This window comes from Dermacentor variabilis, unplaced genomic scaffold (assembly GCF_050947875.1).
Source record: "Dermacentor variabilis isolate Ectoservices unplaced genomic scaffold, ASM5094787v1 scaffold_15, whole genome shotgun sequence".
Taxonomy (NCBI): Eukaryota; Metazoa; Arthropoda; class Arachnida; order Ixodida; family Ixodidae; genus Dermacentor; species Dermacentor variabilis.
In genome coordinates, this window is record NW_027460313.1 from 7,452,535 (window position 1) to 7,468,504 (window position 15,970).

Here is a 15,970-nt window from a genome sequence, read left to right on the forward strand (position 1 = left end):
TGCGGGACGACGTTGGTGTTGTCTTTGGGGTCCGGGCTTGGATCACGGCTTGTCCGGAGCATCCGGTACATAAACAAAAAATCACATACACCATATGTCACGTGGTAGTGACGGTAACGAAGACAGGAAAAAAACTGTGAATGACCAAACTAAGTTTCATTGGGCGAACCGGTAGCCACAAATGCAGGCTACACTCAAGGCAGAACGACAGCGACAAACACAGTCAGCGATCGTCGAAATCTCCTTTGCGGGACAAGTGCGTCGGCTTTTATACATGAGTCATCGAAGGTTCCAGAATAATAGCTGGCGCCCGCGTGTCTTCCAGAAATTAATAGGCAATTCGCGTGACGCGTACAATCAGATTAAACAAGGTTCAGTGAAAATAGACAATGGATAGAACCATCGATAACATTCGAGAAATTTCCTATACATGCTGGCGCGTCCTGCACCGAGCGATAATGCTTAGCACTTCTTAGCCGGTGAAAAGCGGTCACCGGTGAAAGATAAACAAGTACATGTGTCAGTATTTCACTAGCTAATTCTGAAATAATGCTAAAAATGAGTTCAAACCCCCGTGAATCTAAATGAAGAGGAAGGTTCTATCTTAAATAAATACAATATTTAGGCGTGAGAGAGTCGTCAAAAATGACACCCTAAAGCTTGGGACTTTCGCAAAATCTCCCTATAGCATCCGAAAACGCTAATCGAACTGATTGATTGCAAGGACAGTGGGCGCAGGCAAACTTGCTCCTCATGCATATCGTCCCTGTTGGCACTACCAAACGGTCTACTTGTAATTTTATCACCCTTAACAAGCATATCAGGACTAAACTGGCCCAGTAGCATAATATTCCATGTGAATGCATGCCACTTTAAATTTAGATAGGAGTGTGACTGCAAATTACTTTAATTGCGTGCTATCTTTGTTCACCCTTGAGCGACACCGTGATGAGCGCTCTCTTAACTGCGGCATGTCTACTCCCACTCATTACAGATATATTAGAAGACTGGGCAAAAAAACGATTTGCTCAAACTTACGGCGCCAATTTCATTGCAGACTTCAACCTTTATCGTATGGGGCGAGCTTTTTACAGGGCTTGTTTACAAAAGAAGAGACTCGACCCGCTCTACGGTGGCTGACTATCTGGAGTGGTTAGCATTATGCACCGCCACACCTTTGATGAAACACCTATGTATTTATTTAGAAGGGCCAGGCATTGTACTGAGCAATAGTAATGGCCCCATGAGCTACCTACTTTTCTAGAAGCGCGCGTTTCCTTGATGCGTATATCCCATGAGCCCTTTACTGCTTGGGTAACGCACATCAAAACCGTCTGCTCTAAAGCTTCGCTCAAGTCGGATACTTGCAACGTAACCTTGCAACGCAACCTAACGCAGCAAAGCATCTCGGGAGATCAGGAAGCTTGGGTACCTCACGTTAATCAGACCTAAATTCGAATACGCCTGATCTGTCAGGCACCCAATTGAAGTGTACAGTGCTCACGGAATGAAACGCGTCTATTTAGGGCTAACTAATGCGCATACTTTCGTTTCCACCGGCTGCAGTTCCTATCGTATCGACGTAATTTTGGCGCGTGCACTTAGATCGAAGTCCGCGTCATCTTTGGTGACCAGATTCATGGTGACATGACATGGTACTCTCGAGTACTTGGCACATATGCGGGGTTATACTAAAGGCCACCTGTCGCATTTCATTCCGTGAGCACTGTACCTCACCTCCAGCCTTGAAGCGATCCAGATGCGTCCCGCCCGATACTACTAGCCCCCGCTATCGGGACTTGCTTTGCTAAAACTGCCCTTGCGAACTTGCGCTTGCCTGTCATAGCCTACCCTTAATGTACATCCCTGGTCGCACGTTAAAAATGACAAATTTATTCTTTCCACGTGCAATAGCCCTAGCAATTCAATTCACTCCCTCATAACATTGTCACATGCAGCGATAGACATTGTTTTCTTGATAAACTAAAACGGTCCTTTAGATAACATATATGTCTTCTCTTTGACTTTATTATTCATGGTGAAATCTAAGCACAATTTCATGTTGAACATTTCATGATCCTATGTACCGGCCGTTTGAAAGCTAAACACCGTTTCTTTACCAATAGTAGTGTTATTACACCACCGTTGTTAATAGATAATCGCTCTTTTTCCTTCTTTATCTCTTCGTTTTTTTTCTAACTTTCTTCGTTTCTATTAATTTCGTGTGAGCAATAAAAACATGTACTCAAGCCTCCTCTTAAGTAGTGCCTTCGGGTCAATAAATGAAATGTAACCTGTACACGCCACCACGTTAAATTTCTACCGCGCGACCTGGAAAGGGCGAATACCTTTTTCTCTTGGCAATTCCAACGAAATTTGGGTTAGTCGCGATATTGAAACGCGCCATCTTTTACACGCGACAATGGCGTCCGTGTTGCGATGCTAATGGATTTAATAAAGCCTAGATGCAGACAGGAACCGGTGTGGCCGATAGCTAACGTTCGTCTGTTCCCTGTGGAAACTATCTCTGGCATCCGGGGAACTCCTTTGATTTCGACTCTCTGAAAATTATTATGGGGTATCGCTTGCCAAACGCACAATCTGATTATGAGACATGCCGTAGTGGGGGACTGCGGAATAATTTGGACCCCCAGGGGTTCTCTAGGGTGCCCTTATATATAAGTACACGGTATTTTCGCATTTCCGCACCATCGAAATGCAGCCGCCGTGGACAGGATGCGATCCCGCAAGCTCATTCTTAGCAGCCCAACATCATAGCCACTAAGGAAGCACGGCGAGTATTTTTCGACTATCCGCAACGGTTTTATGTGGCAAGGAAGTCCTTTTGCCATAGACTTAATAGAGCGAACTCTAGGGGAATGCTCATAGCGCGCATGCATTTGAATCGGTAGCCGCAAGGATGCCGCCATGTTGCTACGCGGAGCACGCGCGCAGGCGCAGGTGATGAGATGCCATCCAGACGACAAGCGCAATGAAACGCGATACCGGGTCTCCCTCGGTATGTTGGTGCATCAATTTCAGGCGCCTGCAAACGCACCCTTTCGCGCTCAGGAAGTTTTGCATCAAAGTTTATAAATCGCCATCGTATCTTTCTCAAAAATAAGCGGATTCAACTTTACGCATAGTCCACACGTCGGCACTACGTGTACGTTTATGATTGTTTTTGCATCATATCTTTGCCATATTTAGCGTTACACAAACAGGAGGTAGCTACATAGCAGCGCAGTTGCAGTTGCCGATTTTTAGTTATTTATTTTTCTCATAATACTGCGGGCCAGTTGGCCCCTGCAGGAATGAGTGAATATGCACAAAACGTGTTCCACTAAAACACAAAAATGAAGGTTATGTTCCATAAAGAAAACAGTCAACAATAGAAATGGTATAGTAGACCAACCAACAAACCGAATAGTAGATCAACTAACAGCAGGAAGTAGACCAACCACAAAAAATGCGAATATAATGACAGGAATACATACTCTAGTACACTAAACAAATCACGACAGAACTACGCAGTATGCTTGCGGGTTAATAAAACAATAAATTTTCAATTTCTTTACTGACATTAGTGGCGTCGTAAATGCACTGAGGAAGTGCATTTCAATCAGTAATAGTCCGTGTAAGGAAGCTGTTTTGAATGCATTTGTTTTAGCAAAAATTTGTTTTAAGTCATGTTACTGCGTACGCATGACCTGTCTTTCATAAGGTAACAGGTTTGAAATATGAGAATGTACCAACGTCTTGTTACGCTATCAAACAATAATGAATAATTTCTATTTGGTTAAGTTTTCCGCGCTTTCCCAAGGTTGGAATGTGATTGTCAGGCATTAGTTAGGTAAGAGAATCGCATCTTTTACCCTTTCCATAAATAAATCGTACTACTTTTCCCTCTACGAGTTCCAAGTCGTGTATTTCTCTTTTTGTGTGGAAATGTCAACTTGCTGGCGCATATTGATGCGCCAGATGTAGGTGTTGTGCACCAGCAACTTACTGGGTGCCTTGCTTAGTTCTCTCCTTATGAAGCAAAGCTTCGTGAAAGCTGGAGAAGAAACTTCTTTTATGCTTGTTGACCAGGAGAGGCTACTGGTAAGAGTAACACCCGAATACTTATATTTGCTTAGATGGGTGATTTCCTAATTATTAAGATTACAGGCAACAACACTAGGCTGGTTTTCTTTTCATGTAATCCTTAAAAACACCCTTTCATGAACACTTATTTCCACGTCCAATTCTCGACACCACCGTTCAACAAACAAGAAATCACCTTGTGTTCTTCATCACACAACAGTTAGTTATGAATAGTACAATCATCTGCGAAGAGTTTAATCGTTAAAGAGTTAGGCACATCTGTGGGTAAATCATTCATATAGATTAAAAGAGCAATGGGCCCCAAAACACTCCCCTGTGGTACGCAGGGGGTAAGAGGAAGCATGTCAGAAGCGGTACCATCAATTTCAACGAATTATTTCCTATTCTTTAGATTGGGCCTGTAACCATTTATTATATAATTTAGAAGGGCTATGGATTCAAGTTGAAAAATTAGTATCCCATGCGAAAGTTTGTCAGAGGCTTTCCTGCAGTCTATAAATAATACAGCTATTCGCCCAGCGCCCCAGCAAGTTCCTCGCCCAGCTTTTCCTCTGGAGTCAGTTTACGAACTCTATGCCTGCAGCAACGTGTCGCTACCTCATCTCGGACGTCAAGTACGGTGTATTTTAGACCTTACGCAAATAGGCGTCACTAAGCTGACTGCAGCAGTTTCACGTACGGCCGCCCCCTTTCCGTCGCGTACTACGTTAGATGGGGATGTAATGCTCGCTCATTCCTCTATGAGCGATATGGCTATGTAATAATGTAAGTTTTCGTCAAGCAGGTGATCGCTATTACCAATTCTGCATTTTCATTAATTACTCTCATTGCAGGATGAGCGCAACCGCAGCAAATACCAGCGCCGACAGCAGCGCCGTTTCTTCCAAATACAAGTCTGCCAGGTTCGCTGCGCCCGAAAGCGTCCAAATCTACGAAGAGGCAGCCGAAACAATCGAGGCTGCCATGACGGCCATATTGGAATCCTTCGAGGGCGCCTTCCTGCGCGAGGACGGCCTTCCTGACGCTGCAGCGGAGCAAGACGGGAAGCCGCAGCAACATAGATGCCAATTCATCGACGTTGGCTGCGGACCCGGAAGGTACGACGCATGCTTTGCCGCATTTTTCCTGCGTACGTTTCCCTAGTTATATTGTAACTCGAGGCCTCCTCAGAAATAGCTTTTCTACAGCGAGCGCGCGCCACTGTACAGTTTGCAGCAGATATCTGTCTTAATTACACGGACCCTACAATAAGGAGCATGGTGGACCCGTGGACGACCCGTCGGCGCAGTTGCTTTGCCGTGATGCGACTGAGAACGAGGTTGCTGGCTAGAATCTCGGCTGTGGCGGCCGCATTAAGACAGTTGCGCAATGCTGCACCGCCCCCCCAAAAAAGAGTGACACCTGTGTGCTTAGTATTGCGCGAAAGTTAACGAACCACAGGTGCACAAAAAATTATTCCAGAGTCCTCCACGGCGTCACTCATGCATAGTCCAAAGTGCAGCCTATAGGAATATAAAACCCACTCAATATAACCGCAGTATGTTCCCGCATTTAATACTGATGTGTCATGGTAAAGTAGCGTTCAAACAACGAAATGGTTCAGTTTCGGCAGTCGCTTTTTTTTCTCAATATAGCGCATTATAATCACATACTGCTTGCAAAGGCGCGTGACTTCGTGTTGAAACAAAAGGCACTTAAAATATTCGAAATAAATTTTTCACAAGCCCCTCCCTTTTTCCCAACGCGTTTTCTTCTCAAGTTTTCACATAATTTGCCTGTAACCCAAAGTGAGATCCAGAACGGTTCCGATAACACATCTTGACTTCAGGCTTCTTCGCGTCATGTCAAGTGGATGCACTCGAAAGAGAAGGGATAGTATTGCAAGAGTAAAGGTGCCGATTTACTCTTCAAATCATTTTTTTACTCTCGCAAAATATCGAGTGGAGTGAAGTAAACTGATCACTCCGTCAGCAAGGAGGGAGTGAAATGTGCTTTTCACTCTACTCGTCTGAGAGAGAGTAGAATGCTCCTTCTACTCTTGCGGCAGTAGAGAACAAAACGTAGCGTAAGCTCTGGCTGCAACTGCAGAATGCCTGTACTCGAAAGTACCGATGTATCCCTCACGGTCGCAGATCAAAGAGCGCACCACTTTTCTTGTAAGAGAGCAGGTAACCGCAGTGCAAACGGAAGCTGAGCCGGCGCTCTATTTTTTCACTCGGAGTTCCCACCACGCGCGCACACAGCTTCGCGGAACAGCACAGCACCGGAGAAAGACCATCCGTACAGCGGGTAAGGAAACAAGACCATACAAGGGAGAACTTGTGTCAGCCATCTTACGCCGCCGCGAAAACAGGACAGTCGTTCGTTATCCGTTGGATATAACAACAAATCCTCCATGTAAGCGAAGTTCCACTTACGTGCGCATTCTGCGCATATGACATGCTTTCGCCAGGAAGTCGCCGCGGCGATTAGCCACCGCGATGGACAACGGACTAGGCAAGCGTGTCGTATCTCGATGTCAATCGAAAAAGCCAGTCGTCGTGATAACTGCATGTGATTTTATCACTTGCCACTATCCGTAAGAGCTTTGAAAATCGCAAACGCTGGCGGAACCATTGCATGTTCAATAATACCTGATGCAAGGGGACACTTACAATGGTTGGTTTACTAGTCCATTATTCCGAGCCTATGCAGAGCGTGCTTAGCGTGCGTTTTGTGTGTGTGAATTTATTCAGTTTGGCAGTCTACTATGTACGGAACGCTGTTGAAATAAGGAGTCACAAACAGAAGACATCATTTTGTTGGCGGCATGCTTTCGTTTTATTAAGGCGCGCGCTTGACAGTGCTTTTCCCCCATGGGTAATCAGCGACCACTGAAGTTACGTGCAGCACCAATGCTAGTTAGAAATTTGCCGCAGGCATTCAGCTGCACTGCGTGAGCTCAGTTAGGCGCGTAATCGTGAACTTACTGGAAACACTTTAGAAATATATATTCTGGGCTGAATAAGACACAGCTGTTTTTTCTCATGTATTCAAGTGGTGTGATTATATGTCTGATTTCATGTCTGTTGCGGTTTTCTAGCACGGTGTTAATGTGAAAAGGTGCTTATGTCTACGAACTGGGTGACATGTCAAACGGCAAGTTATGCACCGGAATCCAATATAACGGCTGATGCGTGGACTTGCAGTTGCAGGGGCGTTTTAATACATTTCCTGTTTTGGACGCGAGTGCGCATGCGCTGATATGAGTTGTCGCTTCAGAGTTATGTCGTATGAACAGTTAAATCGCCCTTCCCGTGGGTATTACAAGCGGAATCTGTGAATTTTGCTCTTGCATGGCAGATCAACAGGTGTGTAGCGCTTTAACATTTTTAGTGGATAAAAAAAGTGTCAAAATAAGACGTTGCCTTGCGTGTTACCAGTTGTCTGTCATACACAAAACAAAGAGTAGGTCTAATAAACTAATAACTGTTGTATAACTGCAAATTTACATGCTTTCAAGAATGTAAATTCTAGATTTCACAGTGCAGCAAGAGTCCAGTGTGTCAGAAATGAACTCCACTGCGTAATTTATAAGTTAAAATAAGTTCATGCCTTTTCGAAACCTTAGATGCAGGCTGCAGTCAACTGCTTCTTCTTAGTCTTCAAATTTGGGCAAGTTTGCCACAACAACAAGCCTTGTTGCCCATGCTTACATGCACGACTTGTAATATTCATTGAACTTGAGGACCCTATTTTCACCTCTACTGAGCATCATGTTTGCAGATATGATCCTTAAATTATGGCTTTCGCAGTGGCGCAATAAGAGATGGCGTGAGGGGCACACTGGGCACCTGTGTAGGATAGCTCACAAGCAGGAAGACAGACAGGAAGGTGTCTTAATGACTGGTTAAGAGAACATAGTCTAGACGTGAGAAATAAGCAATACAGTCATCTGTCAACTCACTGTCAAGAATGCGGCTGTACGCCGGTGTACGGGTCCTGCCGGGCTCTTGCGAGGCACATAGATAAAGGTGTGCGAGAGATTATTGAGGCTCAGGCTATCTGTGGCAATAGTGATACGCGTGTTAGTGCCCCTTGGGTCGACTTGTTAGATAAGGAGACGGCATTTTTGGATGGTTAAAATTTGCATGAGGTCGCGCCACTGTGCACGGGTTAAAAAGGTGGGTGTTTCCTGAAAATCAAGTTGAAGTTAGCGCATTGTAGTATCATCTCCCTTCTGTCCCTGTTCGCTGGCGCTAAATATGCTTTCCCTGACTATTACAGTAATTTAGATGTTTCACATGCATTTCAGTAGGAATACTAAGAGCGCAGACTTCCTTTAGTAGAATTAGGTTTTTTCTTGCCTGTCTTGATATCGTTTTACAGCATGTGCTCGTGTTGACTTCTGCACACGATAGTTTTCATGCACCCGCCTTATATAACGCAAGGAGCCAGCTGCAAGGACACGAGGACGTCAAGGAGCTAGCCTAGCAGGACTACATGGCTCAGAGGAGCGCACTTCAAAGCATCAAAATGTATTGCCCTGCAATTTGGATGAGAAAACTAGAATGTGGGTATATTGGGTGTACCATGTGAATAAATTACAGCAAAACTTTCAAAAGGCAGTATGCTAAACCAAGATGAAAATCCTGCCGTGCTCTGACGTCACCTTGTTCCTGACGTCACCTTGTCGTAGCATTTTTTGTAATATACCTGATGGGAAAGTCAAAATTAAGTATCCTCTCTGGAACTATACACATAGGAATAAGTGTCACTGAAAACTTAGAAATACATTTTAAATAATACCTGCTTAGTTTTGTGACAATTAAGTGACCCCTCTTTGTCTTGCCTCGCAACAGATATATTCGTGTTACAAAAAGAGTGCTACAATCAGATTGTAGATTTGCTTAGTAACATTATACTTGCAATGAGCACGGTGCCTGTGTTGACTATAAAAAGCAATAACTTATGCTTGGCTAGCTGCTGACATCATTTAACAGCACGAAAATGCAAGGGTGTAAACGAAAACTACTGCCATTCATTATTTTAAACGCTAGCATGAAGGAGACACATTTTTTTCTTTTCTTGTGTCTATTTTTACACCTAATTTGAGAATTATCGCTTCCTCCTATGTTCCAGTAAGGGAAGCATTGGGGGCAGAGTACCGCAGGTTTAAGAAGGCATTATCGTTTAGGTACATGCTCACGGGACCAGTTCATTAGAACCGCTCGCGGCTCAAGAAGCACGAGCAAGGAGCAAGGCCTTCAACAGCAGCGTACACCGTGGTGTGCACCCTACGTGTTAATTAGAAGCCACAGAGTCGCTTGCAACTGAAAAAATAATTTGGCGCATGTAAAACTGTGGTTTCTCCTGTAGTATAGTCATATGTGTGCTTCTGGCATGTATTTGAGATTTTGATTAGGGTGACTCAATCTACTCGCCAGCCATGTATGCTAGTGGAGGCAGGTATGTGTTCCATTTAAAGAACTGTGAGAATATCAGCGTGGAACACTTGAACAATTGGTGGATGTGAACATATAATGTTAATCAAGCAAAAAGAAAAACGCGTTAGACTGATGGCTTATGTGGGCAAAATTTTTATGTGGCAAAATAAAATTAAAGCATTTCCCCCGCATAGCAAATTTCCGCACTTAAGATAGAGTGCAGAGTGAGGTGAGAAACAATGCAAAGAGTGTTTCCCATTAGGTGGGAGAGCGGTGCCGCCCTTATTCTCAACCAATTCGTGGCCAAGTCTTATGGACTCCGACTCGCATGGCTGCTAATATGAGTCACACACACACATATATATATATATATATATATATATATATATATATATATATATATATATATATACACAGGAAAGAGACGACGAACTTTTTGGGAGACTTCTTTTACTTAACGTTTTCGGCTGGTGGACCAGCCTTCGTCAGAGTACAGTGTACAGAGCACTGTACTCTGACGAAGGCTGGTCCACCAGCCGAAAACGTTAAGTAAAAGAAGTCTCCCAAAAAGTTCGTCGTCTCTTTCCTGTGTATGTTACGTCGGGTCCTGCGTGCTGAACTTTGAAGAAAACCCCTATATATATATATATATATATATATATATATATATATATATATATATATATATATATATATATATATATATATATATATATATATATATATATATATATGTATGTATATATATAGCGTGTCCGTAAAGTGATGGTGCAATTTTGACCGGTAACAGAAAAGCTACAGAACAAGATAGCAATGTTTAATCTCCACGAAATAAAAGGAGCACTCTCCAAGTTTCCGTAGTACTACGTGCAAGGGTGTGCACACACAGTAGAGGGCGCAGCACCCCGAACTGCGCAGCCACACCAACTGAGGTGTGGACAGTACAGAGGAAAGTTCAGAATGTTCTGTGGCTTGCTATATTCGAATCCGTTACCAAAGTGCAACGTGAATATCGTTGCGTGTTCAACGAAGCGCCACCATTTAATCACTTAGAACAGAGAATCGCACACATTATTCACTCATTTAAGCAGACGTCCTTAACCGTGTGTGGGAAGAACTTGAACATGGTCTAGATGTGTGTAGGGCAACAAATGGAGGCCGCATCGAACTGCACTGAACAGGTAACAAACTTCCAGAGTTTTTTTTTATTCCAGAACGAGTTCCCATTTCTATCTTGTTTGGTTGATTTCCTGTGACTGGTTAAACGTACACCATGCCTTTACGGAGATTATATATATATATATATATATATATATATATATATATATATATATATATATATATATATATATATATCAGCAACGCACGCGTGATGCGACCACGTGAGGATTGTTCCCCACCTGTGGCAAGTCGGTTTTTCATCCACCTTCATTGTCAGTAATTTATTGTTTCTGTAATTCTATCTGTAAGTACAACTAATTTCCCCTATGTTGTCCTTGGCGTCCTTGTTTGTTGGTCTCTCTCTCTCTCTCTCTCTCTCTCTCTCTCTCTCTATATATATATATATATATATATATATATATATATATATATATATATATATATATATATATATATATATATATATATATGTGTGTGTGTGTGTGTGTGTGTGTGTGTGTGTGTGTGTGTGTGTGTAGACTCGAGACCTCTTAAGCTGCATTTTCATGATTGAACCGAACACTTGTTGAGCATTTTAGAAGTCTTAAACGACCACTGGAAGAACTAATTCTGACATCGCAAAGTATAATTCCACGCTCACTGTAAAATTCTTGTGTTCCCAAGAATCTGTGCATAGCTTACAACTTATGCTAGTATCGCAGAAAGAAGGGTGAGCTGAACGAATAAACTGGAATGTCTACTTTCTTGTATTGTTTAAAAAAGGTGTCTAATACAGAAGTGTAAGGCCTTCGTTGTGTGTGACGTGCTCCCTATTGTGATCTCGGTCATATTCAATATAGCCGAGAGATTGACGTTGACAGATGCAAAATCCCATTAACCATGGCATGAAGGTCCAACTTGATCTGTACCTGAAAAACTACATTTCCTGGTGTTACAAAGTAAAATTAGTTAAATTGCGCAAAAAAGGCAGCGTGGTCTCAATGGGATGAATGATGCCAGTTTCTTCTGCAAAGTTCACTGTGATTGTCATACAGCAGTCATGTCACAGTGCTGTGGACATTTAAATGACGATGTGACCATGCTGTCAAAAGAAACTGCAGTGAGCATTCAAGACAATGCACGGAAAATGTGAGAAAGTCATTCTGTGTTTTATAATAAATGTCAGATGAGAATCAGGTTTTTCACTTGTCAAAGGAGAGAAATTGCACAAAATACTACTTAAGAACTGATTTTTCCAGTGCATAGCCACATTTTGACAACCATTGTAGCTTTGGGCACTGTATAAGTCTTCCCAGTCACAAATGTACTTGTTTTGAGGCAAAGACAAGATTCTGTGAGGTGCGATAATTTTTGTTGTTTTAGTGCGGCTTAAAGGAACCCTAAAAGGAAATACTAAGTCAAACTAAAGTGATTGATTAGTGCTCGAGAATCTCTTAGGCATCAATATTATCGCGAATAGGGCCTTAATAATCGAGAAATTGAGGTAAATGCAGGACATGATTAGAAACCCCCCGGGGACATTCAAGCACTTGCCCGATGACAAAAGCACTTCTCAGTTAAATTCTGTCACTAATACTCAGCTACTCGTTGCAAATAGCATCTTCGTATTGTAATATAAAATGAAATAAAATGCTATTTGTCTAGCTCCATTTCATGTTTAGAAAAAATAACTCATTGAAATTACCATTGACAACGACGCGGGCGGTTGAAAGCTTTCGTTTTCGCTCGACTCTGCGCCGTCAACGCTTTCGCGTTTCAGTACTTTCCTGATCGCGTAGTGCTGCGCTTGTTTTGCTGGCTCGCTAAACTCGCACAAACTGCAAGTAGGAGAGAATTAAACTTCCATGTGATGTCGCCGGATTGCCTTAACGGTCTGCGGCAATTGAAAAAGAAGCTGCAGCGGCGAATCCGCCGCTCTGCCTTGGCTCGGTGCCGCCGTCTGTCGGGCGCCGTTTTACTAACCGACGGCAGCAAAAGGCGGTGATGGCGTATGCAACGTCACCACTCACCCCGGTTGAATGGCGGGAGATTTGAATTTTGAAAAAGGTATTCGGGCCCTTCAGATACAATTTTCTCGTAAGCTTAGTCTTTTCTTGGCACGAAACAAGCGTTGCGAGGTTTCTGGAACGGTATTTAAACAGTCCACGTTGACTTAGTATTTGGCTTTAGTGTACCGTTAACTACTTCGGTAAGAAAAAAGCCTTGGTTTCAGGCAGTTGGCTCATTGCTCAAATATATGCATAGCCGCATGCGAAAGCCACGGGCATGGAAGGGATATATAAAACAGGATGGTACCTATCCCGATTTATGATTTGCTTCTTGGTTAGTCTTTTTCGTGCATCGCTCTGCCTGTGCATATGCTTATGTCGTCATTGACACATCACATTCATACATCTGATTTTTGTTTGACGTCTGAAGCCATGCTGCACTTCAGATAGATTGTATTTTCTACTAGTCGCACTAAATTATCATGTAATTGTGCAAGTTGCTCCTGATAAGTATGGCGTTCATCCCGTAATATGGACTGAAAAGCTATCAAAAATCTGATATGAATTTTGATGCACAAGATTTTATCGCCAATGCTCCTTGCAGTTTTATAATCATTTTGCTACATACGAGATAATATTGTAAATTTAATTTTAGTTATTTGGCTGAAAGTGCAATGGCGAAATCCTGACAACAGCAGGAAACTACTTTTGTGAGGACGCGAGAAATAGAAGACATGATACGCCTCTGCATCGCTTTTAAAACTGGGCGGGATATTGCTGCACAACCATGACTAGACATACACTTAGAAGCACGGGGGTCCAGCCCATACATGAATAACTTTATGTGAAATATTTATGTGAAACTATAGCTGCGGCCTCACATGAGAATCGACAAATTTCTAAATGCACAATACTCCCAGTCAGGAACATCTATACGTTGTGCAGGGCGTTATCAAATGATCTGCTGTCTTACAATATGGCACGAAAATAAGTAATTTATCTACATTACCAGCCTCATGCTTAGCAGCTCAACTGGCAACCTCTGCCATATAAGTGTATGCGTCTCGGGCGATAAATGAGTTTGCTGGCCAGTAATGTGGCGCAAGTTTCTCTTCAATCGTAGTACCAATACTTTGTGAGTTTGCGCACGTTTATTCCAAGTTTCCAATGTATCCATCATTTTTGAAAAAAAAATGGCGCCTATTGAAGATACAAGGTATTTCTACACCGCATTAGAGATGAAACTTTAGAGAAAATGTATGTTTTATTGCAATATGTGCTGTGAAGATCACGGACATAATTGTAGTATGATTTTATGTGTGTATCGTTATGTTTCTTGAAATGTTATTCAGTTTGTCTTGTGACTGGTCAATAAAGATTTTGACCTCTTAAGAGAAAAAATTTTTCATTTGAGGGACTAGGCGACTACAGATAAAATCTGAGTCACCAAGCATTAGTGCAGGAGCTGCTTATGAAGGAAGCAAATACAGTTAAAACTCGGTCTAACGAAACCCCATTTTACGAAGTTCCTGATCTAACGAAGAAATTTACATCCCCCGGCAGGCATCCATAGGGTTCAATGTTATCATCAACCCGAATGAACAAAAGAAACCTGGCGGAACTCGATTTAACAAAGTATTTCCTGAAATAAATCAGTAAAAATAGTGGTGATTTATTTTTAATTTTGACACAGACGGGTTGTTCTTCGAGCGTGCGCTCTAAAGCTATCGTGTTATACCACCTAGGCGCCATGGTCTCATCCATAGCTTTATTTTAACGAGGTTGCACACCGCGCCCATGCACGGAACCACTGACTCAACACTACCTCGGCAAGGGCGGTGGTGGTGGTTGCTTTCGTTATTTCATGCTTTATGCGGCAGATGGCTGGACTAGAGGCAAATTGAATGCCGCGATAACCTTGGCGTGTCGCTACGTTACAATTTTAGATTTCAAAGGACCGAAAAATTTCCTCGATTTTACTTATTTCTCGATTTACCGAAAAAATTCGAGCGGGGTTATCACTTCGTTAAATTGAGTTTAAACTGTATTCCCGACATGTATGTATTGCGCATACGTTCTAACATAACAATGGCTCTACATTTCGAGTGCTTTCACACTATTGTGGAGAGTACTAGCACTCTGTTCTGAAGGAGTACAATCTCTCTGTTAGGCGGCGTACAAGCGCTCTGTATGCGAGAGTAAAAACACTCGGTTTGGAGGAGTAGAAGCGCTCGGTCTGGGGGAGTACAAACACTGTTCGGGGGGAGTGCGACTACTCTTGTGGGGAGAGAGTATTAGCACTCTGTGGAAGAGTACTAGCTATGACTAGCGGTGCAGTACTAAACTTCTGTCGGGGAGAGTTACTCTGCTCTCTCACAGAAGGGTTCGATCTACTCTGGAAAAGGGAGTTAAATGTGGGACAAGCAGATACTCCCTCAAAGAGAGTTCCCGAAACACTTTGTTTTTTTAATGTGTATATGATTCCACATACCAAGGCTACATCCTTGCCATGTAGGAAGCTGCAGTGGATGAATCTCGAACACTTTTGGCGAACTGGACGCTTCTTTTTTAAACTACACTGAAAGTAGGTATTGTCAAGCTGGTGAAATACATTAGTGCGTCAAGCCTTAGATTTGCGGCTACAAACGGGTCCTCCGGGCATGAATTTGCGCGTATGCCAACCACTTCTATTCCTCTTTTTTTCTTCTAAGTCGAGTGCCGCTTCGAGAATAGGAGCCTAGAGGACCATTACCATGGACCGAGCTGTTTTTCCTCGGGTAAAACGCATTTCAATTTCTGCCTTTCTCAGCGACAATGTTTACACAAAGTAAAGTTTTCGCACGCGAAAAAATAAATGTAACCTTACGAGGGCAGTGACGCCACCACCCTGAAAATACAGCGCTGTGAGCTCCTCTGTAAATTTCTATGGGTTGTGGCGCAGCTGCACCGACCGGTGCCCGGCGCCTTCCGCGTAAGGAAAGCCTTATGATAATTAATACAGAAAGAAAGAGCAAACAAACATATGTCTTAGCGTTTCCGCGTAGCCTGGTAATGTTTCTACCGCGGGTCAGACAGCAATATGCAACGGCTCTGCTGGTGCCGCCAGTCGTTGTCGCATCGAGACAGGGTCAGCGATAGGAAGTAACAGGTCATCGTCGCATGCACAACACCTTGGCGACACGGATTATTATTTCAAAGGGTGCCCTACATTTGACACATAGCGCAAAGCACACTAAATGGACTGAAGCGTATAGCGGCACCGCACATAGGAGAAAGGGACGTTGTGTA

At 43.0% G+C, this 15,970-nt stretch overlaps 1 protein-coding gene across 1 annotated transcript in view; it reads left to right on the plus strand.

Annotated features, from left to right (window-relative positions):
• LOC142567981 (juvenile hormone acid O-methyltransferase-like) overlaps window positions 1-15,970 on the plus strand; it is a 57,291-nt gene that overhangs the window by 11,888 nt on the left and 29,433 nt on the right. The window contains exon 2 of the mRNA XM_075678076.1: window positions 4,941-5,204. Coding sequence (XP_075534191.1) covers window positions 4,941-5,204 — 264 coding nt within the window. The remainder of the gene's footprint in view (window positions 1-4,940; window positions 5,205-15,970) is intronic.